The sequence below is a fragment of the Oncorhynchus clarkii genome, chromosome 23, assembly GCF_045791955.1.
Source record: "Oncorhynchus clarkii lewisi isolate Uvic-CL-2024 chromosome 23, UVic_Ocla_1.0, whole genome shotgun sequence".
Lineage (NCBI taxonomy): Eukaryota > Metazoa > Chordata > Actinopteri > Salmoniformes > Salmonidae > Oncorhynchus > Oncorhynchus clarkii.
The window spans coordinates 1,377,843-1,401,760 of NC_092169.1; the positions used below are offsets into that span (position 1 = coordinate 1,377,843).

Genomic DNA, 23,918 nt, shown 5'->3' on the forward strand with positions numbered 1-23,918 from the left:
TAAACGTCCATATTACAAACCATCTGCTATACTAGCACAATGTTTCCGCTACTCCTTTTAATTATGAGTCCACCTCTCGCCTCCCAGTACAAAGAAGAGATTCGGCAACACTTTGACAGTAATGAGATCAAACTGCCTACCATCACCCTGCTCACACCTGAGACACGCAAACAGCTAAACAGCTTCTCTGACATGGTCCATGATGTTGACATAAGCTCTGTCACACAGCAGGTACAAAGTGTGTGTGTATGTACAGTACATGTAGATGTGCTTGTGCATTTATGTGTGACCTTTGGCCTCTAATAGTTTGGAACGTGTTCAATTGGAGTGTATATCAGGACAACATGCAGCGTCACCTCAGTATGGTTACAAAGACTTATCATAACTATTTCTATATCTGTTTCAGATCAACGTTATTTCCAGCATTAATCTGACAGAAATAGCAGGCATGTTAGACCAACTTGCTACTGTTCAAGTGAGTAATAAAACATGTAACATTGTTACAAACATATTCCCTCCCTCTGAGCACTCTCAGGCTCTTCCCTCAATGATACGATGTGAACATCAGTGTGTGCACTAGTCATTTAGATGTTTGTATAAAGACAGTAATGTGATGCACGTCTCTCAACAGATTAATACAGGTGTTCAATATCAGCTGACACAGGAGGCTGAAGGCCTGAGAGGGATCCAGTCAGGCATTGTCACTACCATCATCCCACAACTGGTACGTCTGACTGGCCTGGTGCTATCTGTTTCTGCTCTGGACAACTTCAGCAAATGTCACATGTGTGTGTTTGTACTAAATATACAGCTGTCTGAGTGTCTGGATTATCGACGACTATTTTATAAATCCTTAAAGAGGTCATTATCCAGAGCAGAGTCCTAAATATTGTAAATAGATATATTACCTGTCTGACTTTTGTGTTTCAGACTCAGTTGAACTCCAACATATTTGCCCTCAGTGTCATAGCATCAGAGATCAATGTAAGTAATGCTGCAGAATGTTCAGAAAGCATGAGCTGCAAGGGTTCTTTCCTTAAACAATGAAAATATGTAGCTATGCAATGCATGCTCATCTCTCTCTCTTTCTCCCTCCCTACCTCTTTCTTCTTTAGGGCACAGTAGGAGATGTGTTAAATAAAGTGGGAACAGCTCAAGACTTCCTCAACACCAACACTACACAGATAGTCAAGGCCGTGAGTAACCACACACATGCACGTTCAAACGCATGCACAAACACAAGCATATCTAGTCACAAAAAAAAATCCTTTACAACCAGAAAATGACATCATATGCCACATTTCTCTCATTTGGGTTTCTTTCCTAGAAAGATGAACCATTTCATGTGGTTCATGACCTCAGGAGTTCTGTACAGGAAAGAAGGAGAGATGGTAGCACCACAGCCATTACTCACATCTTAGCCCACAGTCACACGGCCCACTTCACATAGTTATAGGGAATTCCACCTGATTTTCTGCTGCAAAGCTCCACTGATTCTCATGACTTCTGAGTCAATAGAGAATGTATGGAATTTACACTTGTTTTTCTTTCTTTTTCTCAGGCGAGTAGGGAGTTCCTAGACTGTCAGATGGGGTACTTCACAATGTATGCTGACTGGGCTAACCTCACGGTGGGTTCACTTAGCATTCTACTACTACTGTATCACTGCATTGTTGTATCTTGTGTGTGTGTGGTTTAATTTTAGGTTCCTATGTTTGTGTGTGTGTAGTATAGCCTCAGCCTTATGTGTGGTTGTGGTTGATGTAAAAAGGGCTTTATAAAATACATTTGATGAAATTTGATTGTGTGAGTGTGTGTGTGTGTGCGTGCGTGTGTGTGGGTATGTAGATCACTCAACAGATTGGTCTCTGTGGCCCAGTGGCAGAAGCTGTGGACTCAGCGAAGGTTGTAGTCTGCTCAAATATGATGGAGTCTCTGGTGAGAAAATGATTTCATGCACAGAAAATGATACACTGCGTTAATCTAATATTGTTTATTGACCTACATCTGTGTTTGTGTCCAGAATGCGTTCTGGTTCAGTCTGGGCTGGTGTATGATCTTCCTGGTCCCCAGCATCATCTTCTCCATCAAACTGGCCAAGTTCTACAGGAGGATGAAGCACAGCGATGTCTACGAGTGAGTAGCAAACACATTAACACACATACGTCAGATGATTGTACTTAGGTACTGGGCGGGAAATACTCATTCAGAAATAAGACCAGGGCCTGTATATACAGTACCAGTCAAAAGATTGGACACACCTATTCAAGAATTTGTCTTTAGTTTGATTATTTTCTGCATTGTAGAATAATAGTGAAGACATCAAGACTATGAAATAACTCATACGGATTCATGTAGTAAGCAAAAAAGTGTTAAATAAATCAAAATATATTTGATATTTGATATTCTTCAAAGTAGCCGCCCTTTGCCTTGATAACAACTTTGCACACTCTTGGCATTCTCTCAATCAGCTTCACCTGAAATGCTTTTCCAACAGTCTTGAAGGAGTTCCCACATATGCTGTGTACTTGTTGGCTGCTTTTCCTTCATTCTGCAGTCAATCTCTTCCCAAACCATCTCAATTGGGTTGAGGTCGGGTGATTGTGGAGGCCAGGTCATCTGATGCAGCACTCATCATTATCCTTCTTGGTCAAATAGCCCTTACACAGCCTAGAGTTGAAAAACAAATGATCGTCCCACTAAAGTGCAAACCAGATGGGATGGCGTATCGCTGCAGAATGCTGTGGTAGCCATGCTGGTTAAGTGTGCTTTGAATTCAAAATAAATCACTGACAGTGTCACCAGCAAAGCACCATCACACCTCCTCCTCCGTGCTTCATGGTGGGAACCACACATGTGGAGATCATCCGTTCAGCTACTCTGCATCTCACAAAGACACTGGGTTGGAACAAAACATCTCAAATTTGGACTCATCAGATTTCCACTGGTCTAATGTCCATTGCTCGTATTTCCTGGCCCAAGTAAGTCTATTCTTCTTATTGGTGACCTTTAGTAGTGGTTTGTTTGCAGCAATTTGTCCATGATGGCCTGATTCCCGAGGTCTTCTCTGAACAGTTGATGCTGAGATGTCTGTTACTTGAACTCTGAAGCATTTATTTGAACTGCAATTTCTGAGGCTGGTAACTCTAATGTTTTATTTGATTTATTTGACCTTTGTTTAACCAGGTAGGCAAGTTGAGAACAAGTTCTCATTTACAACTGCGACCTGGCTAAGATAAAGCAAAGCAGTTCGACACATACAACAACACAGAGTTACACATGGAGTAAAACAAACATACAGTCAATAATACAGTAGAAAAACAAGCCTATATACAATGTGAGCAAATGAGGTGAGATAAGGGAGGTAAAGGCAATAAAAAGGCCACAGTGGTGAAGTAAATACAATATAGCAATTAAAAACACTGGAATGGTAGATTTGCAGTAGGTGAATGTGCGAAGCAGAAATACTTGGGTGCAAGGGAGCAACATAAATAAATACAGTAGGGGATGAGGTAATTGTTTGGGCTATTTATAGATGGGCTATGGAGAGGTGCAATGATCTGTGAGCTGCTCTGACAGCTGGTGCTTAAAGCTGGTGAGGGAGATAAGTGAACTAGTGAGATAATGAACTTATCCTCTGCAGCAGAGGCAGTCCTCATGTGAGCCAGTTTCATCATAGTGCATGATGGTTTTTGTGACTGCACTGAAGAAACTTTCAAAGTTCTTGAAATATTCCGGATTGACTGACCTTCATGTCTTAAAGTAATGATGGACTGTCATTTCTCTTTTTTTATTTTAGCTGTAATATATAGCATAATATGGACTTGGTATTTTACCAAATAGGGATATCATCTGTATACCACCCCTACCTTGTCACAACACAACTGATTGGCTCAAACGCATTAAGAAGGAAAGAAAATCCACAAATTAACTTTTACAAGGCACATCTGTTAATTGAAATGCATTCCAGGTGACTACCTCATGAAGCTGGTTGAGAGAATGCCAAGAGTGTGCAAAGGTGCCATAAAGGCAAAAGGTGGCTACTTTGAAGGATCTCAAATAGAAAATATATTTTGATTTAACACTTTTTTTTGCTTGCTACATGATTCCATGTGTTATTTCAGTTTTGATGTCTTCACTATTATTCTACAATGTACAAAACATTAAAAATAAAGTAAAACCCTTGAATAAGTAGGTGTGCCCAAACTTTTGAGTTCAAGTGCTGATCTAGCGTCAGGTCCCCTGCCCGCCCATAATAAGATGATTATCTTGTTATTCGTTATGATCTAAAAGGCTAAACGGATCCTATGTCAGCACTCCTATTCTATTACTTTTTGTGAACACGTGCCTAGGACACTATGACTCTGATTGAAACGTTGTTGTAATGAAGCTGGTATGGGAACAACATACAATCTCTCTTTCTGTCTTGTCTCATCTCTCTCCTCACAGAAACCACACAGCCAAGAACATCCTCCCCCGAGCCCAAGTCAAACCCTACTGAGCTGGGGGAAAGAGAGGACTGGCAAGGGTTGTTACTGCTCTCAGGGAATAGAACCAGGGCTCTGCCACCCCACCCTGACAGAGGGACATGAATGGGTCGAACGATACATGTACCACCTGAATAATGATATTATATCATAATATATATGATATATCAAATAGGGTAGGTACAAGTTGCCGGCTTCAACATAACGTCTATAATCATGTCATTGTGTTGTTTGTCTCCAATGTCATTGACTTTTTACAATTTTTGATATATATATTTTCTTCTAAGGAATGATATTGATTGAAATATTTGATTCTGCAATGATACAATTTTGAACCAGACAATGAGTAGGATATGTGTTACGAAGCACTTTAGTAGGTCTGTTTATATAGGAAAATGATTTCTGACATGCATTGTGCAAACTACTGTGATTAAAGATTTACTATTGATAGAGACTACTGTTTGTGTTAGCTAATTCTTTCTCAAATATATTACTGATATAGTACCTTGTAGTATAATATGTTTCTGATAGGATAGCACCAGCAGCAGTGGCCAATAGAAACGTGTTCGTTCTGCATGTGATTGATTGCTGTTTACAGGATGCAGTCTAAAAATGGTGCAAATCAATCAATGCGTTTAGGTTTACAGCACAGATCCACCTGATTCAGTGAACACAACCTCTCAGCATCACGATGGGGGAAGTAGGGGAGCAAAGGGAAGTGTGGGTATCAGGTTGAATTTGACCTCAATGACCGATATGAAGTGTTCTGCAGTTTTCTATCCTCTGGGATCAGCCTCCTTCCCACTCTCTCCCTCCGCAGCAGGATTATCTGAGACAGAGATAGTGAGTCCCCATTGTCTTCAGCCAGGTGGTGTCACTCCAGAGGATCCTCGATCAACAGTGCAGATGAAAATCTAGCGTAAGACAATAAGCGGGGCACTCCACCACCCTTTTCCACCTCTTCCCCCATGGCATTGTTTAGTAGACAGGGTAAGGAAGGACATTTTCACACACCCGTACTCCCACCGCATACACGCACATTAATCCTTCGACTGGTCCACACACTAAGCTGTGTGCAGCTCTAAAGAGATTTAGGCCTAGATTCAATCAGATCAAGCGTTAACCGGCGATTACAGACATGCGCATAGCGGATGTTTTGCCGGTGTGAACACATTCCAGTGTTCAAACTTTTAAACAAGGCTGCATGGGATTTATCTTAATGCTATGGCATGCAGCTAATGGCAATGTCTGTTTTTTTAGGTATAATGCTGGGAGCCACTTGTGGATTTGACAGCTTCCACCTCAGACACTATCCACTAAGTTGGCTAAAGCAGATCTGATTGAATTGAGCCCTTGGTCATAGCTGGGCTATGGCCATATTGAGCTTAAAACCCAAAGCTATGGGAGCAGTGGGTCATCATGTGTCCTTAATATAACTAGTAAATGTAGTGTTTTCTCTGTTTATTTGACTATAATGGGTTTAAACATAGCAAGATAGGAGTTAGCCAGGTCTGCTTATGCTATGACAAACATATGGGACCAGGCTAGTTTAAACAAAAGGTAACAATCACAATGTTTTTGTATCTAAGAGTGAGTTGGCAATGTCAAGGGCCTAACAACCCAGAACAACGTGTGGGAGCCATGCCTTATGGTGAGGATGAGAAACTATTCACAGAACAGAAACACAGGTAAAAACAAGGGCATTTCTCAGTGACATGCACATTCGGCTCAGGCCTGCATAGAATATCAGCTCTTTACCACATCACTATGATGTAATGATCTCGTAAACTGTACAGTCTTGCACATAATATGGCTATCTGGAACGCACCCAATTACACTCAACAAGTTAGCCTGGGTACCTGCCTGTTTCTGATGTTAGCAATACTACATTGTTGCCTTAGCAGGACAACGGCCAGTTAGCTAAATTAGAAAATACAACACAATACTATCAAGCCGTATATTCCAAAATAGCAAACACCAAACAGAGACCATGTAGAAGTTTTAACTTGGGTTTAATAACACACGCATTTTGCATTCAAACATTTGATATCTGTGTGGCTGAAAGTGAAACACTGCAGAAGGCTAAAGTACTGTACATGGAACAGTCATCACAGCTGACTGGAAGACACACAATTTGATAACGGGCAATAAAAAAGGGGAACTCCACCTTTGCAAAGGCAAATAAACAAAGACTTCCGTTTCTGAGCACATTCACCTGTCTGGATTGAATAGCAGGATGCTAGGCGATGGTGTTTTGATGTGATTTTCTTGTTATGCTAAGGCTTTATACATCCATCCATTCTCACATACTGCAGGGGTATCAAATTCAAGTCGATGGCTGCAATCCTACTGGTTTTAGTTTCACTTATTGATCACTGATTGGCCAGAGAGAGTATACAGTCTGATTAAAAGTAATAAAAAAACTGCCATTGCGGCCCTCCAAGGACTGTAGATGTGCACCCGACATACTAGGATAGTCTCGTAGGATAGTCTCAGTTATCATATGCACAGTGAAACATCAAACTAACAGAATGTCATCACAAGTCACAGCATCTCATGAGCCATACCCGGCATCCCAATTAGCAACCCTTTTCACTGGAGTGCACTCCTCCGCAGATTTAAAAGCATAGGGCTGGTGTTAGTATGGGTTATTACACCGATCCCATGCTCTGTTTGATGACATTCTGTTTGATCTACGTGGGGGATTTTCCTTGAATCACTTCAAGGAAATGGGTGGAGAATTCCAGCAGAGTAAGTCATCTTTGTCTCTCGGAGCAGGCGACCAGTTTTAACTGGCCGAGTCACATGATCAGGCTAAACAAATTACCCCATGTCTCACACACACACACACACACACACACAACATCCATGCTTCTGATGGCTGTATCTATAACAGTGGTGGTGACTGCATTAGAGCAGATATGTGACACTAGGTTGTGAATGAGGAGCAGCAGCTGCCTGAAGGAACTCAGTCATTCCAGTAGCATTCTGGAGTGTCACTGACTGTGTGCCTTAGCAGGCCGTATTTTTGTGAGCGCAGTGTTCAGTCAGTTTTAACCAGGTTAGGCTTCGCCAACTTCACAGAATATATCTGGATAGGACTACAGAAACAAATTATATTCTTTAGAGGTGGTTCCACAGCTCTGTTAGCCTGAGTCCAAGATTTGTCTGTACTGTCATTCCAACTCACATGTCATTGGCAAGACAGCACAAACATATCTGGGACTCAGACTACTGCACTGTGCAAAACATTTAAAGAATCAGTTTGATTCTAAATCTAAATGCTAAAGAACACTTTCTATAAAATAAAAAATGTAGGCACTTTAAAACAAGCTTCGTTTACAAGGTTTGATCTCCAGACTTTAACATTTTACTCAGACATGACAAGTAAACGATAGTAGGATGTTCTGTAATACTGACAATGGGGAAGAAACACACAGCATGTAGAGCATGAACTCCTCTGTGTGTGTCAATCATGGAGCAGAAAACAGAGAGAGGAGAACGAGAGCAGAGGTGAAATGGAGACGGGAATGTTAACAGGAGAAAGAGCGAATGCCAACAGTGGATAGACAGAGAGAGAGAAAATGTTAGGAGAAACAGACAAGAGGGTCTAACATCCATAACGACATTACAGTCACTTGGCCCATGCAGGGAGACGTGACCTGGTGCAGAGTGCCGTGTGTGAGATGTGCTTTGGTTTGGGCCTACCCCACCCCTACTAAGGACATAACAGCGTTACCCCAAATTAAATTACAGGAGCTCGGAAGACAGTGAATCACCTCTGCTCTACAGGGCAGTTTGGTAGGAATGTGCTGGGTGGAACTCGAGAAAGAGAGACTGGAGTGGACAGGGGAGAGACTGAAGAGAGGGTTGAGAAGATAATGAAAAGAGAAAGAGAGAATGCAACAAGGGTTTAAAGAAGTAGAAAGATATAAATATTAATCTACCCCTGAAAGAAAATGTATACTTTTCAACTGAACATTTTCCTCCAAAAGCAGCTGTATATCTCTTAAAGAACGTGTTCCACTATACAACTTTTCCACTGCTGCTGGAAAAGGTGTCATTATATCAATGTTATTTTCAAACAGACACGTTCAGTAAAATAGTTAATGTTTGAGCGTGACGACTGACTGACTTTATGAGGAACATACACTAAACCCAGAAGTCACGTCCCAGAGATGAAACCTTTACCCCCTAGAGCCAAGGGTTCAAAATATTCTAAACAAATAAACATTCAACACAGAGGTTTGTGGGTCAGGGTCCGATAACTGTATCACTATGGGCTGACAAAGGGCTTTCGATTCTTAGTAGGTTTAAAGTACAGTAAACCACCTGGGATATTATGACACACAGAGTTGGCGAAAGCAAAAAAAAGATCCAGGTTGTGTACAGTAGGCACGAATTAGAAAATAACATTTTGAAGCACAAGAGGCACTACCTGAACATGACCAGCGAGAATGTTCATTGTAGCTTTTTAAACATTTTCTGTTGGAAAACATGTTCTGTCTTGTGCCTGCTGAACAAGACCCACAACAATGAATGAATATTGAGCAAGTTGATAAAATAAAATAAAAAAAGAGGACAGTTAATGGAGTTCTACCATATTACATACAAGAATGGTAGCTCTGCGACATGCACACTTAATAATCTGTTCATAATATCAATACATACTGTATATTAGTCTATTAATGTTCTTTCCATTAAGGCTGAGTTTATCAAATGCAAGGCAACTCTTAGCTAGCATTCTACTCTGTGTGCATTCCTGATCACACAATAACACTTAAATAACACCACATATATACACATTTTAAAATACAAAATGAAAATCAAAGAGAGGTATGTACAATGGTAAGATTTAGTAGTCATTTAATAACTTGGAATAACTTTAAGGCAATATTTTGTTCAGAAAGTAAACTGTCAGCTATGGTTACTCATCTGCTTATGATTGACAACGGAAAAGAAACCTCAAATGAAGCTTGCCTAAAAGAGGACATTTTGTTTTGTTGACTGATTTTGTTGTTCAGGCACAGTCCTTGCTTCAGTGTAGAAGAAACAATCTCAATCTAACAACCCACCACTACCTATACCAATCAACTGAAATCTCAATAATGGTATCAATATTTTTTTTGTTATTTTTATTCTGTTAAAATGTTTTCGTAGCCAACACTGCACATCAAGTAGAGTAACATGAAGATATCGCCGCAGCCAAAGAGCACTTTTCCCTACAGAGCAGAAATAGACCGTGTGTGTGTTTTGAGTATGGCAGGATTGACAGGTTGTGGGAGTGTCAGACAAGGGTTATGGGGTGAGAGACCAGTGTGCGTGTGTGCGTCTCAGTCGGGGTTCGGAGTGGAGGTCACCCTGCCCCCGTGGACAGTCCTGTGTTTAGATGGGTCGTGTTGATCCAAGATGGCCGCCATGTTGCTGATGATATCATTGTGCTGCTGATCTAAGCCTATGCTAGGCTCGGTGGTGGACCTAGGCAGTCCTTTAGCCTGACGAGGGGGCGTGGGAGGGGGGAACGAGGGCGACTGGAGGATGTCAGCATATCGCTGGTTGGGCCTGGTCTCTCTCTGTAGAACCTTACTGAGCAACGGCTTCAACAACCCAAAGGTCAACTGGCTGGACTGGGGGTCAGCAAAGGGAGAGGAGGGAGGGATATTTGAGGAGGGGGAGAAGGATGTAGATAAGGAAGATGAGGGTATATTTTTCAGCACAATGTTAAGTATGGCCGTGACCGTAAGATCTTCAGGACACAGAGCCCAGAGGAGGTCTAGGTATGGATCCAGGTCTCGATGCTGGGCCACCTCACACAGTAAGGTAGTAAAGATCTCTTTGTTCAGTAAGGGACTCTGCCTGCAGAACCGCTGTGCCACTTGGGTTACCCTCTCCCACTGTCGTCTCCCCATCAAGATCCTCAGAGCCTGGAGGACAGCGTTTGGCCTACCACTCACCAAAAGGAGATCCACCTCCAAGTCCTGGTTTTGTTCATAATCTGGGTATTGTTTCAGGTCTGATCCGGGGTCAGGTAGAGGCAGAGCTGAAAGGGCGCGTTTATACAGGGGGAGGCTCTCTCCATTCTCTGCAAATCCCCTACCTCCAGAGTAGCTCCAGGTGGAGCCACCAAGGCCTAGACCCATCCCCAAGCCTGCAGAGGTCTGCTGCTGCTGGGCCAGCTCCAGGAACCTGGGCAGCCAGCTGGGCTGGAAGCAGAAGACGGAGTGGCACAGGAGCTCGAAGACAGGCAGGGCCGAGTTAGCGGCAGGTGGGCTGGAGTTGGAGCTAAGGCTGGGGCTAAGTTTAAAACTAGAGCCAGTGCTGGGGCAAGGTTTGGGTGGCTTGTGTTTAGACTGGCTGTTGCCATTGGTGTAGGGCAGGTTTGCGGTGACAGTGGGGGCCTGTACAGGGCTAAGGACAGTCTTCCAGACCTCCGGGGGCACTTTAGAGGAGAGCGAGCCCTCTCCGTTGCAGCGTAGCTGCAGAGCGCTCTGTGTGGCCCTCCAGGCCTGACCGGGGAACAGGCTGAAGATGGAGTTGAGGTAGAGTAGAGAGTCTCGGTCGAGCTCTGACGACAAGAGGAGTCTCCCCACCTCCTGCTGCACTAGACTCTCACACACATCCTCCACCTCCCTCTCCTTCACCAATCCCCCCTTCACCTCCTCTAGGGAGACCAGCCCCTTCAGTTCAGCCTCCAGGGACCCGAGCAGCTTCTCCTGTCCTCTCCTGCCTCCTCCCTGGGGTAACTCCACTCCCCTTTCCCCCTTGCTCTGGAGGTAGTCTCCGACGATGTTTGCCAGAGTGATAGGAGCCTGGAACATCCCTCCTCTCTTTAACTTCTCCACAGTAAGCCGAGTGCTGCTGAGACTTCTCTGTTGGTAATACTTACAGGCTTCCTCGAACACAGCCTCTACCAGTAGAGCCCCAGGGCTGATGCTCTCTCCAGTACCCAGGGACGGGGTCTTCTGCTTTGGGTCAGAGTCGTGGCCCCAGGGGTCGCCGTCCCGGAGCGTCACTACAAATAGGCCGGTTTCTAACAGCAGGTGTGGTGCCTGCCTCTCGGTCCTGTTCACGTAGAGTAGCCCCTCTCTCTTCAGGGCTATTTTCTCCAGCTCCACACCACACGTAGTGTCAATCAGGTAGAGGGTCCGTCCGATGGTCAGAGCCAGGGTGTCCTGGTACACGTTCAGGCTGTTATGGGCACTGCTGCTGGCTAGGCAGTTGTCAGCTAGTTTGTAGATCTGTCGTAACACCCCATCCTTCTGTAGTAGACTGACCCAACCTGTGCTGAGCAGCAGTAACAGGCCTCCACTGCCAGTGGGGGAGTAGCCATTTATATCAGGGGGGTTAAGGGCTGATAGGTATCCCGTGCAGTCTGTTATCAACCTTCTAAAGTCAGATTCTTTAGTAGAAGGTGAGTCTTTTCGGAGGAGATTACCTTTACAGGTGCTGCTCACTCTGAATGTGTCATACCGGGGGGACCACATGAGAAAGAATTTGGAGAGGGACATGGTGGATTTGTCTTTCAAATCAGGTAGTAGGTAAACATTCTCACCTGAGCTGATGACGTTGTAGCGGGGGTTGTTGTGCAGAGCAATTTTCATGCCCCCTAAACTGACAGCCATTTCCTCCACCTCATAGGTTCGTTTGCAGATGCAGTACCTGAACTTGTGGGTCTCATTGACAAGTAATGAACTCTCTGACGGTGGCCGCTCCTCACACCAGACGATGTAGTTCTGACTGGCCGAGACAGAGATTACTTTAGCCCGGGGGCTGTTGCAAAGGTCCGCGGTGTGCAGGGGATGCCACCCCCCTTTGAGTTCCAGAAATTTCCAAAACTCTGCTTTTCCATTCTCGAATATGACAGCTAACAGCGCAACGTCTCTGTTTTTGTCGTCAAAATATACAATATCCACAATGGGCACAGCCCGAGTCATCCCCAAATCTAGGTGCTTTTGGCTCTGGATCTGCTGCGGTCTCTGATATTTGTCAAAAGTCATGAGACCAACCTTGGGTTTGCGGAGAATGACGTGAATGTGGCGTCCATCTGGGCTCACGCGCACATCTGATAGATTGTTTTTGCAACTTCTGTTATTCGAATACGTCTGTCTTAGATACTCGTTTAAATCTGTACCTCTAGTAAAGTCCACGAAATCTGTCACTTGTTCCAACATTCGTTGCATCATGTCTACAGAGCAGAGAAGGTATTCGATGCGGCGCTATAACGCTAGCACAAATCTCAACTCAGACTGCGGATGTTGCTAGCTGGAACCCGTCAGCGGTTAAATCAACCGTTTTTTCGTAAGCTTTAGTAATCCCACTTCCGTCGATGAAAACCTCTCTTACTATGTAACTAACTGTCGACATTTCAAAACAGTTGAAATCTTATGCGTAAAAGTAGTTAGCTAGCTAACAAGCTAGTCATCGGGATGCTTAGCTACCTCCTGACATCACGAGTTTATTAATTTCCGGATACAAAGATTTTTTTCCTGAAAGGGGAGGAGTGGAGAGGGAAATACGTAACATCAAAGACTGCATCACAGAACGTTGAACTGTGTAGGTTGTTCCATCTTCAACATGTGAAAATTGTTTAACAGCAGTACAACTAAATAAACGTAAATTGGTGGTATACAACACTTCTAAAAATGACTCCTAAAATATGCATTCGAAAAACATTCATAAAATTGTGATTATTAAGTGACTGAATGACGAAATCGTTGAAGTTGACTATCTTTTGTTCTTAAAAAGTATTTTATGAAGCATTGAAATGGCAAGCTGTCTTTCAAATGGCGCGTTCGTCTGCCCAGGCGTTGGTAACACATGCTAGATGTTAGTGCATTTCCACATAACATGTTGGGGTGATAAAACAACGGAGCCCCATTCATTTTGAATTGAGGGAAGTCAGTGAAGTGGGCGGAGGGACAGTTGGGCGATGTGAGGGAGCCTGAACATGGTAGGATCAACGTTTGGGACAGCTGAATGTTTTGGTAATACTCCAAGACATTGTGGCACTGTCGACCAATCGAAGGTCACTATAGCTTCCAGCCCCTACTGTAATGGCTGTTGATACCCTAGCCTGCTTGCTAGCACACACATGAGGACGAAGCTACTGCGGCTATCCAAATTATCATGTTATGTGGAAATTGGGCATCACCGCTCATTTACACTATTACAAGCGGCACTCGCATAACCGCGCTAGCCTCACCTTCATGTGGGTGATAACAAGGTAGCAAGCAAGCTAGGTAGTGCTATGCATCGTCAGCCAATCCAGTAGGGGTTGGAAGTTATGGTGAGCTTCGATTGATCACTTGCATTCAGACTATGTGAGCGGAACGGAGCGGGAGCAGAGCGAAGAGGAGCACACAGGTGTAAAATCAAGGTGACTTACAAAGATGAGGAGGACCAAGCGCAAAAGAGGGAGTGCGGTGATATAGTGTCCACAATTAAAGAATCGTTGTGGAATCTGAAAAGACACATATCCCAAAAGCATGATGTTGTAAGTGCCCATACAGAATATTAGGAGGTGGGTTGCTAGCTAAGTATGTCATTGTAGAAAAGTATTTTTAAACCAAAAATCTGATCTCTTAAAAGTTTAATACATTTTCGTTCAATTATCTATGCAATAGGCTATCATTTTTATTTTGGCCCAATAGGCCTGACATATGTCTCCTGACCCCTCCTGTCTCAGCCTCCAGTATTTATGCTGCAGTAGTTTGTGTCGGGGGGCTAGGGTCAGTCTGTGTGAATTTAAGTATGCTCTCTCTAATTCTCTCTTTCTTTCTCTCTCTCTCTCGGAGGACCTGAGCTCTAGGACCATGCCTCAGGACTACCTGGCGTGATGACTCCTTGCTGTCCCCAGTCCACCTGGCCGTGCTGCTGCTCCAGTTTCAACTGTTCTGCCTGCGGCTGTTCACCGGAGGTGCTACCTGTCCCAGACCTGCTGTTTTCAACTCTCTATAGACGGCAGGAGCGGTAGAGATACTCTTAATGATCGGCTATGAAAAGCCAACTGACATTTACTCCTGAGGTGCTGACTTGTTGCACCCTCGACAACTACTGTGATTATTATTATTTGACCATGCTGGTCATTTATGAACATTTGAACATCTTGGCCGTGTTCTGTTATAATCTCCACCCGGCACAGCCAGAAGAGGACTGGCCACCCCTCATAGCCTGTTTCCTCTCTAGGTTTCTTTCTAGGTTTTGGCCTTTCTAGGGAGTTTTTCCTAGCCACCGTGCTTCTACACCTGCATTGCTTGCTGTTTGGAGTTTTAGGCTGGGTTTCTGTACAGCACTTTGAGCTATCAGCTGATCTATATAAATACATTTGATTTGAAATTTGATTTGACATATTACCTCTTTCAAGGAGCTTTCTGTTTTGATAGGGTTATTTGAAAAACCTTTAGGCCTACTTTTCAAATTTTTTAAAAACAACTCTGCATCCCGTCCAGCCTGGCAAGAGTGTCCCGAAGAGTGTATAGCATCCTCACTTGCTCTGCAAGCACGGAGAGGGTCAATTCTCTGCTGCTGGCATTCTTTCCAGGCACCATCGCGTGAGCCTGAAGCCACAGACTCTGGCCAAACTCGTGTTTCTAAAAGTGAATTCAAAGACACTGTAGACTGAGCCTAATAAGGCATTTTTAGTTACATTTGTATTTAATTCTAAGTAAGTCACAGCCTATATGCACAATGTATAGGCTATAATGATTTAATACAACAAAATATTGTAAGGATCTCTACAGGATCAGTGTCCCACCCTCGGGACGGTTGAGCTAACGTGCTAATGGGATTCGCATGACGTTGTAAGTAACAAGAACATTTCCCAAGACATAGACATGTCTTATATGGACAGAAAGCGTAAATTCTTGTTAATCTAACTGCACTCTCCAATTTACAGTAGTGATTAATGAAAACATAAAATGCTATTGTTTGCGGAGAGTGCACTTGTACTTGAAAATGTATATATTGACCAATTAGGCACATTTGGGCAGACTTGATACAACATTTTGAACAGAAATGCAATGGTTCATTGGATCAGTCTAAAACTTTGCACATACACTTTTGCCATCTAGTGTCCAAAATCTAAATTGTGCCTAGAGTCCTAAGTCAGATAATGGCCTTTCTCTTGCATTTCAAAGATGATGGAACAATTTTTTTTTTCTTTGTATTATCTTTTACCAGATCTAATGTGTTATATTCTCCTACATTCATTTCATGTTTCCACAAACTTCAAAGTGTTTCCTTTCCTTTCAATAATATACATATCCTTGCTTCAAGTCCTGAGCTACAGGCAGTTCGTTTTGGGTATGTCATTTTAGGCAAAAATTGAAAAAAAGGGTCCGATCCTTAAGATGTAATGCTGAGCACTTACTGTTCCTGACAGACTTGCAAATCCTTCACATTGTATTTCTTTGTAGGCTATAGCCTTGAAATAATAAAAATAATATGCTAATAATATAGCCTAAATAATTCATTTTCGTTCCTTCTTAGGCTCTTGACCTATTTAGAGTGTTTATGTGTTGTTTAATATTACATGTATTATTGGCTATATTATTGGCCTATTGGAAATGATGAGCTCTTCTTACAGTAAACTTTTCATATTGTTTATTAAAATACTTCTCATTCAAATCATACTGTTGATTTCAATACTTAAAAACCAAATGGTAGGTCCACGTATTCCCAAAAATAGATGGTTGTTGGCTAAATGGTTATTTTAGCGAAAGGACCGAATTTGAATAGTCTTTTTTTCCTGTGAGCAAGGAGCGTTTTTTAGCGGAGCGTTGAATGTGGAGCGCAGGAGCAGTGCGAAAGCACCGCTCCATGATCGATGATTGGGATTTTCGACCACTCAACTCTGCTCACATACTCTGTTCTTGTAGCGATATCGCAGAGGATTTCATAAAGTTCAGCTTTCCCAAACTTTAGTCCTGCCCTGTTCAGGTCCCTTGCGAATGCTCGCATCGCTCAACGGTCCCCCATCCACTCTTCTCTCTCTTTCTTTTCATTGAAAGAATTGCTTCAGATGTTTCTCTGCGCTGCTGTTTACTATAGTGCAATTGAACTTTTTACAACACCTGGATAGGTATTTTAAGTATCAGCTAACCAAATATTATGTTATAGCAATCTATCAGTTGAAGAGACAGTCGATGATGATGCATGCAAAGTCTGAGCAGGGGAACACAACCAAAAAGAGCTCTGGGTCAGTGAGATTGTTTCTTTTGTAATTACAGTGAACAATATTCCATTCTCATGCTGTGTTCATAACATATTTGTCCATATTATCAGGCAGGTGGTATTTAGCTATAAGCATTATCACCTAATGTAGTCCACCTGATGCAGCAGAGTGGCTATAAATAAAGACTGAGGGTTGCCCATCTGAAATTATTACATTGGGCTAATGATTAGCTAGATCACAAACTCTAAAGTCTAAACACCAGGCTCTCGTTGCTAGTTACAGCAACATATAGCTTAATAAAACGGGTCCGGTAAGGATGGCTGCCGTTTCATGGGCTCTTAACCAACCGTGATATTTATTTTGTTTTTTTTTCGCATTGTTTGTAACTTATTTTGTACATAATGTTGCTGCTACCGTCTCTTATGACCGGAAAGAGCCTCTGTACATCAGAACAGCGATTACTCACCTTGAACTGGATGAAGAATTTCTCTTTATTAAGTCGGACGAGAGGGATTTACTCCAGACACCCGAACAGGCCCTCATTCCCGTCATTCGCAGGAGAAAAAGACGGAAGAGGTATCACGGAAAGAGTTTGAGGTGCCTTGTGAGGATCTGCCGAAGAGTGGCTAATCTGCCTTTGCCATCCATACTACTGGCCCACGTACAATCGCTGGATAATAAATTGGACGAACTAAAAGCACGTACAGTGCCTTGCGAAAGTATTCGGCCCCCTTGAACTTTGCGACCTTTTGCCACATTTCAGGCTTCAAACATAAAGATATAAAACTGTATTTTTTTTTGTGAAGAATCAACAACAAGTGGGACACAATCATGAAGTGGAACGACATTTATTGGATATTTAAAGCTTTTTTAACAAATCAAAAACTGAAAAATTGGGCGTGCAAAATTATTCAGCCCCTTTACTTTCAGTGCAGCAAACTCTCTCCAGAAGTTCAGTGAGGATCTCTGAATGATCCAATGTTGACCTAAATTATTAATGATGATAAATACAATCCACCTGTGTGTAATCAAGTCTCCGTATAAATGCACCTGCACTGTGATAGTCTCAGAGGTCCGTTAAAAGCGCAGAGAGCATCATGAAGAACAAGGAACACACCAGGCAGGTCCGAGATACTGTTGTGAAGAAGTTTAAAGCCGGATTTGGATACAAAAAGATTTCCCAAGCTTTAAACATCCCAAGGAGCACTGTGCAAGCGATAATATTGAAATGGAAGGAGTATCAGACCGCTGCATATCTACCAAGACCTGGCCGTCCCTCTAAACTTTCAGCTCATACAAGGAGAAGACTGATCAGAGATGCAGCCAAGAGGCCCATGATCACTCTGGATGAACTGCAGAGATCTACAGCTGAGGTGGGAGACTCTGTCCATAGGACAACAATCAGTCGTATATTGCACAAATCTGGCCTTTATGGAAGAGTGGCAAGAAGAAAGCCATTTCTTAAAGATATCCATAAAAAGTGTCGTTTAAAGTTTGCCACAAGCCACCTGGGAGACACACCAAACATGTGGAAGAAGGTGCTCTGGTCAGATGAAACCAAAATTGAACTTTTTGGCAACAATGCAAAACGTTATGTTTGGCGTAAAAGCAACACAGCTGAACACACCATCCCCACTGTCAAACATGGTGGTGGCAGCATCATGGTTTGGGCCTGCTTTTCTTCAGCAGGGACAGGGAAGATGGTTAAAATTGATGGGAAGATGGATGGAGCCAAATACAGGACCATTCTGGAAAAAAACCTGATGGAGTCTGCAAAAGACCTGAGACTGGGACGGAGATTTGTCTTCCAACAAGACAATGATCCAAAACATAAAGCAAAATCTACAATGGAATGGTTCAAAAATAAACATATCCAGGTGTTAGAATGGCCAAGTCAAAGTCCAGACCTGAATACAATCGAGAATCTGTGGAAAGAACTGAAAACTGCTGTTCACAAATGCTCTCCATCCAACCTCACTGAGCTCGAGCTGTTTTGCAAGGAGGAATGGGAAAAAAATTCAGTCTCTCGATGTGCAAAACTGATAGAGACATACCCCAAGCGACTATAGCTGTAATCGCAGCAAAAGGTGGCGCTACAAAGTATTAACTTAAGGGGGCTGAATAATTTTGCACGCCCAATTTTTCAGTTTTTGATTTGTTAAAAAAGTTTGAAATATCCAATAAATGTCGTTCCACTTCATGATTGTGTCCCACTTGTTGTTGATTCTTCACAAAAAAAATACAGTTTTATATCTTTGTTTGAAGCCTGAAATGTGGCAAAAGGTCGCAAATTTCAAGGGGGCCGAATACTTTCGCAAGGCACTGTATATCTTACCAACGGGACATTAAACACTGTAATATCTTATTTCACCGAGTCGTGGCTGAAAAACGACATGAATAACATACAGCTGGTGGATTGTACACTGTATCGGCAGGATATAACAGCAGCCTATGATAAGAAAAAGGGTGGCGGTCTATGTATGTATGTAAACAATAGATGGTGCATGATAACTAAGGAAGTCTCGAGGTTTTGCTCGCCTGAGGTAGAGTATGTCGTGATAAGCTGTAGACCATACTATCTACCGAGAGAGTTTTCATCTGTATTTTTAGTAGCTTACATCCCACCACAGACCAATTCTGGCACTAAGACTGCACTCAATGAGCTGTATGCCGCCATAAGCAAACAGGAAAACGCTCATCCAGAGGTGGCGCTCGTAGTGGCTGGGGACTTTAATGCAGGGAAACTTAAATCCGGTTTACCTAATTTCTATCAGCATGTTAAATGTGCAACCAGAGGGAAAATAACTCTAGACCACATTTACTCCACACACAGAGACGCGTACCAAGCTCTCTCTCGCCCTCCATTTGGAAAATCTGACCATAATTCTATCCTCCTGATTCCTGCTTATAATCAAAATTAAAGCAAGAAGGACCAGTGACTTGGTCAATTAAAAAGTGGTCAGATGAAGCAGATGCTAAATTACAGGACTGTTTTGCTAGCACAGACTGGTATATGTTCCGGGATTCTTCAGATGGCATTGAGGAGTACACCACATCAGTCGCTGGCTTCATCAATAAGTGCATTGAGGACGACGTTGTCCCCACAGGGACTGTATGTACATACCCCAATCAGAAGACATGGATTACAGGCAACATCCTCACTGAGCTAAAGGCTGGAGCTGCCACTTTCAAGTTGCGGGAAATCTCGCTATGCCTTCCGACAAAACATCAAACAGGAAAAGCGCCAATACAGGACTAAGATCGAATCGTACTACACCGGCTCCGATGTTCGTCCGATGTGGCAGGGCTTGCAAACTATTACAGATTACAAAGGGAAGCACAGCCGAGAGCAGCCCAGTGGCACGAGCCTACCGTATGAGCTAAATTACTTCTATTCTCGCTTCGAGGCAAGTAACACTTCAACATGCATGAGAGCACCAGCTGATCCCAAACGACTGTGTGATCACGCTCTCCGCAGCCAATGTGAGTAAGACTTTTAAACAGGTCAACATTCCCAAGGCCGCAGGGCCAGACAAATTACATGGATGTGTGCTCCGAGCATGCACTGACCAACTGGCAAGTGTCTTCACTGACATTTTCAACCTCTCCCTGTCTGAGTCTGTAGTTCCAACATGTTTCAAGCAGACCAACAGTGTCCCTGTGCCCAAGAACACTAAGGTAACCTGCCTCAATGACTACCGACCTGTAGCACTCACGTCTGTAGCCATGACGTGCTTTGAAAGGCTGGTCATGGCTCACATCTAAGCCGTTATCCCAGAAACCCTAGACAATTTGCATACCGCACCAACAGATCCACAGATGATGCAATCTCTATTGCATTCCACACTGCCCTTTCACACCTGGACAAAATCAACACCTATGTTAGAATGCCATTCGTTGACTACAGCTCAGCGTTCAACACCATAGTGCCCTCAAAGCTCATCACTAAGCTAAGGACTGTGGGACACCTCCCTCTGCAACTGGATCCTGGACTTCCTGATGGGCAGCCCCCAGGTGGTAAGGGTAGGTAACTACACATCCGCCATGCTGATCCTCAACACAGGGGCCCCTCAGGGGTGCGTGCTCAGTCCCCTCCAGTACTCCTTGTTCACTCATGACTGCACGGCCAGGCACGACTCCAACACCATCATTAAGTTTGCCGATGACAGTGGTAGGCCTAGGGAGGAGGTCAGAGACCTGGCTGTGTGGTTCCAGGACAACAACCCCTCCCTCAATGTGATCAAGACCGAGGAGATGATTGTGGACTACAGGAAAAGGAGGGCCGAGCACGCCCCCATTCTCATCGAAAGGGCTGTAGTGGATCAGGTTGAGTTCTTCAAATTCCTTGGTGTCCACATCACCAACAAACTAACATGGTCGAAGCACACCAAGACAGTCGTGAAGAGGGTACAACAAAACCTAAAAAAGATTTGGCATGGGTCCTCAGATCTTCAAAAGGTTATACAGCTGCATTCTGATGGGTTGCATCACTGCCTGGTATGGCAACTGCTTTGCTTCTGACCGCAAGGCACCACAGAGGGTGGTGCGTACGGCCCAATACATTACTGGGGCCAAGCTTCCTGTCATCCAAGACCTCTTTACCAGGCGGTGTCAGAGTAAGACCCTAAAAATGGTCAAAGACTCCAGCCACCCTAGTCATAGACTGTACTCTCTGCTACTGCACGTCAAGCGGTACCGGAGTGCCAAGTCTAGGTCCAAGAGGCTTCTTAACAGCTTCTACCCCCAATCCATAAGACTCCTGAACATCTAATCAAATGGCTACCCAGACTACTTGCACCCCACCCACCCCTCTTCTACGCTGCTGCTACTCTGTTATTATCTATGCATATGTCACTTTAAAATCTCTACCCACATGTATATACTACCTCAATTACCTCAACTAACCGGTGCCCCCACACATTGACTCTGTACCGGTACACCCTGTATATAGCCTCGCTATTGTTATTTTACAGCTGCTCTTTAATTATTTGTTACTTTTATTTCTTATATTTGTATGTATTATCTCTTTAAACTGCATTGTTGGTCAAGGGCTTGTAAGTAAGCATTTCACTGTATGGTCTACACCTTTTGTATTCGGAGCATATGACAAATAACATTTGATTTTAATATTTTGCATGTCCCTCAAAAAACCTTCCACTGGCAAACCAAGGATCATGTACTGTGAATATTATTATATTTAACCTTTATTTAACTAGGCAAGTCATATAATGTAGGCCTACCTGTTATACACCTGACCCTTTTTACATTTAGCCCTGGTCTTCCCAATGCATTCAACACCATTGGCTCTCCCTGACACACATAAACCATGCTGCTGCTAAAAACACTGGTTCAAAAATGTTGCATTTGACTAATTCCTAAGGTTTGAGAAATAAGCTAAGTGTAACCTAGTAATACTAGAAAGCTAAGTGATCCTCCTCTTTTAACAATGGCCATCAAAACTACTTTCAAAGGTATGTTTTCCTGCAACTGCAATAAGAATTTCGGAGTCTACAATGACTGGACATGCATATTTCTCTCCCTTTGCAGCATGAGCAATTTGAATGTTCCTCCAGAGGAATATTATTTTATTGCATAGAATGCGACAGGCTGAACAAGTGAACAGGTAAACTATTCTACTATGGGGTTGTCTGATGTAGCTGTTGCTTACTCGTGTTGTTGGCTGTGGGAAATTGCATGTGGACAACAATTTTTCATTAGTTAATTCGAACAGGCTCACGAAAGGGACCAGGTCTCAGCTCGGCTTGGCTCTCATTTGGATCATAGGTGCCAGGTCACGGAGCCGGCGGGACCCGGACCAATTTAACCCACTAGTAATTACCAGTTGGAGGTGCGTTTAAGTGGATTTTTCCCAGTCGTATGTGGTAAATATCACCTTCCCACTAGGTTAAGAATGCAGCATCATTCAATACAGTTTACTTTGTGAGTAAAACATTTTTGGGGAGGATTGCTGATTCTACTGTTGCTGCCTGATGCAGTTATTTCCAATCAAGTTGTTACACACAAGGTTAGATACTTTATTATATATATATTTTTTAAATGTTCAAGATTTTACTGTAAGATGTAAACTAAATAGTTTATATTACATAGCATGCCTACAGAAATGACCAGGTAGCTTACTAAAACATGACATTGTATAATTCAGCAGTAACAACATATTAATTGTTTGTTTGCTTTGCATTTGAGTAACTGAAACAAGGAGCATCACCAGGCATAGGAAGTGGTGATTTTAGCATGTAAATCTTGGTGGGTCAAAATTACCACCGCTACACCTGGCTATTAGCGGAGACTTGTCTGGCAGAGAAACAGTTCATTCAGCCTCATTTACTACCTTTTTAAAAACATAGCTGACACGAATGACTTGCTTAAAAACCTCTTAAGGATCATGCCCTTTTTTGCAATTTTTGCCTAAAATGACCTACCCAAATCTAACTGCCTGTAGATCAGGACCTGAAGCAAGGATATGCATATTCTTGATACCATTTGAAAGGAAACACTTTGAAGGTTGTGGAAATATGAAATTAATGTAGGAGAATATAACATATTAGATCTGGTAAAAGAGAATACAAACCAAAAAACATGCGTTTGTTTTATTTATTTTGTTCCATCATCATCATCTGAAATGCAAGAGAAAGGCCATAATGTAATATTGCAGATTAGGCGCAATGTAGATTTTGGCCACTAGATGGCAGCAGTGTGTGCAAATGTTCAGATTGATACACTGAATTGTTGCATTACTAGACAATATTTTGTATCAAGTCTGCCCAAATGGGCCGAATTGGTCAATTGATACATTTTAAAGTACATAACTATAGAGAACATACAAAAATTATATGGTATTGCACATTTTTAGATTACACACTCCCTGGAATGTCATACATGATGGATCATTAGCTTATACACTAACTTTCACACATCTAGATGGCTGGGCGGGGTGGGTGTGGAGCCAGACACAGCAGGGGTTCTAACTGTAGAACCCAGTTCCTACATTTGAATAGGGTTGCACAATTTGGGGAATATTCAGAGGTGGAAACTTTCCGTGGGAATTAACAGGAATATATTGGAATTAACAGAAATATTTGCAAATTAATATTAATACCATTTAAATGTAGATGTTTTTTTGCATTGGATATATTTACAATATCATATGGAGACAGAAACATAAACCTTTTACCTTATCACAAGTAGACAATTGCAAATGATTAAATCCTTCCAATAGAAATGTTAAAAAACTATTTAGT

The 23,918-nt window shown here is 42.8% G+C and overlaps 2 protein-coding genes across 2 annotated transcripts in view; one reads left to right on the top strand and one right to left on the bottom strand.

Moving 5' to 3' along the window:
- Positions 1-4,941, top strand: part of LOC139381629 (prominin-1-A-like) — a 28,230-nt gene extending 23,289 nt beyond the window's left edge. The window contains exons 15-23 of the mRNA XM_071125294.1: positions 88-231; positions 407-475; positions 632-724; positions 931-984; positions 1,116-1,196; positions 1,562-1,630; positions 1,849-1,938; positions 2,024-2,136; positions 4,450-4,941. Coding sequence (XP_070981395.1) covers positions 88-231; positions 407-475; positions 632-724; positions 931-984; positions 1,116-1,196; positions 1,562-1,630; positions 1,849-1,938; positions 2,024-2,136; positions 4,450-4,501 — 765 coding nt within the window. The 3' untranslated portion in view covers positions 4,502-4,941. The remainder of the gene's footprint in view (positions 1-87; positions 232-406; positions 476-631; positions 725-930; positions 985-1,115; positions 1,197-1,561; positions 1,631-1,848; positions 1,939-2,023; positions 2,137-4,449) is intronic.
- Positions 4,942-6,524: 1,583 nt separating this feature from the next.
- Positions 6,525-13,375, bottom strand: LOC139381669 (BLOC-2 complex member HPS6). The gene has a single exon (XM_071125354.1). It carries the CDS (start codon positions 12,668-12,670, stop codon positions 9,821-9,823), a length of 2,850 nt encoding a protein of 949 aa, XP_070981455.1. The 5' UTR covers positions 12,671-13,375; the 3' UTR covers positions 6,525-9,820.
- Between the last annotated feature and the right edge of the window lie 10,543 nt (positions 13,376-23,918).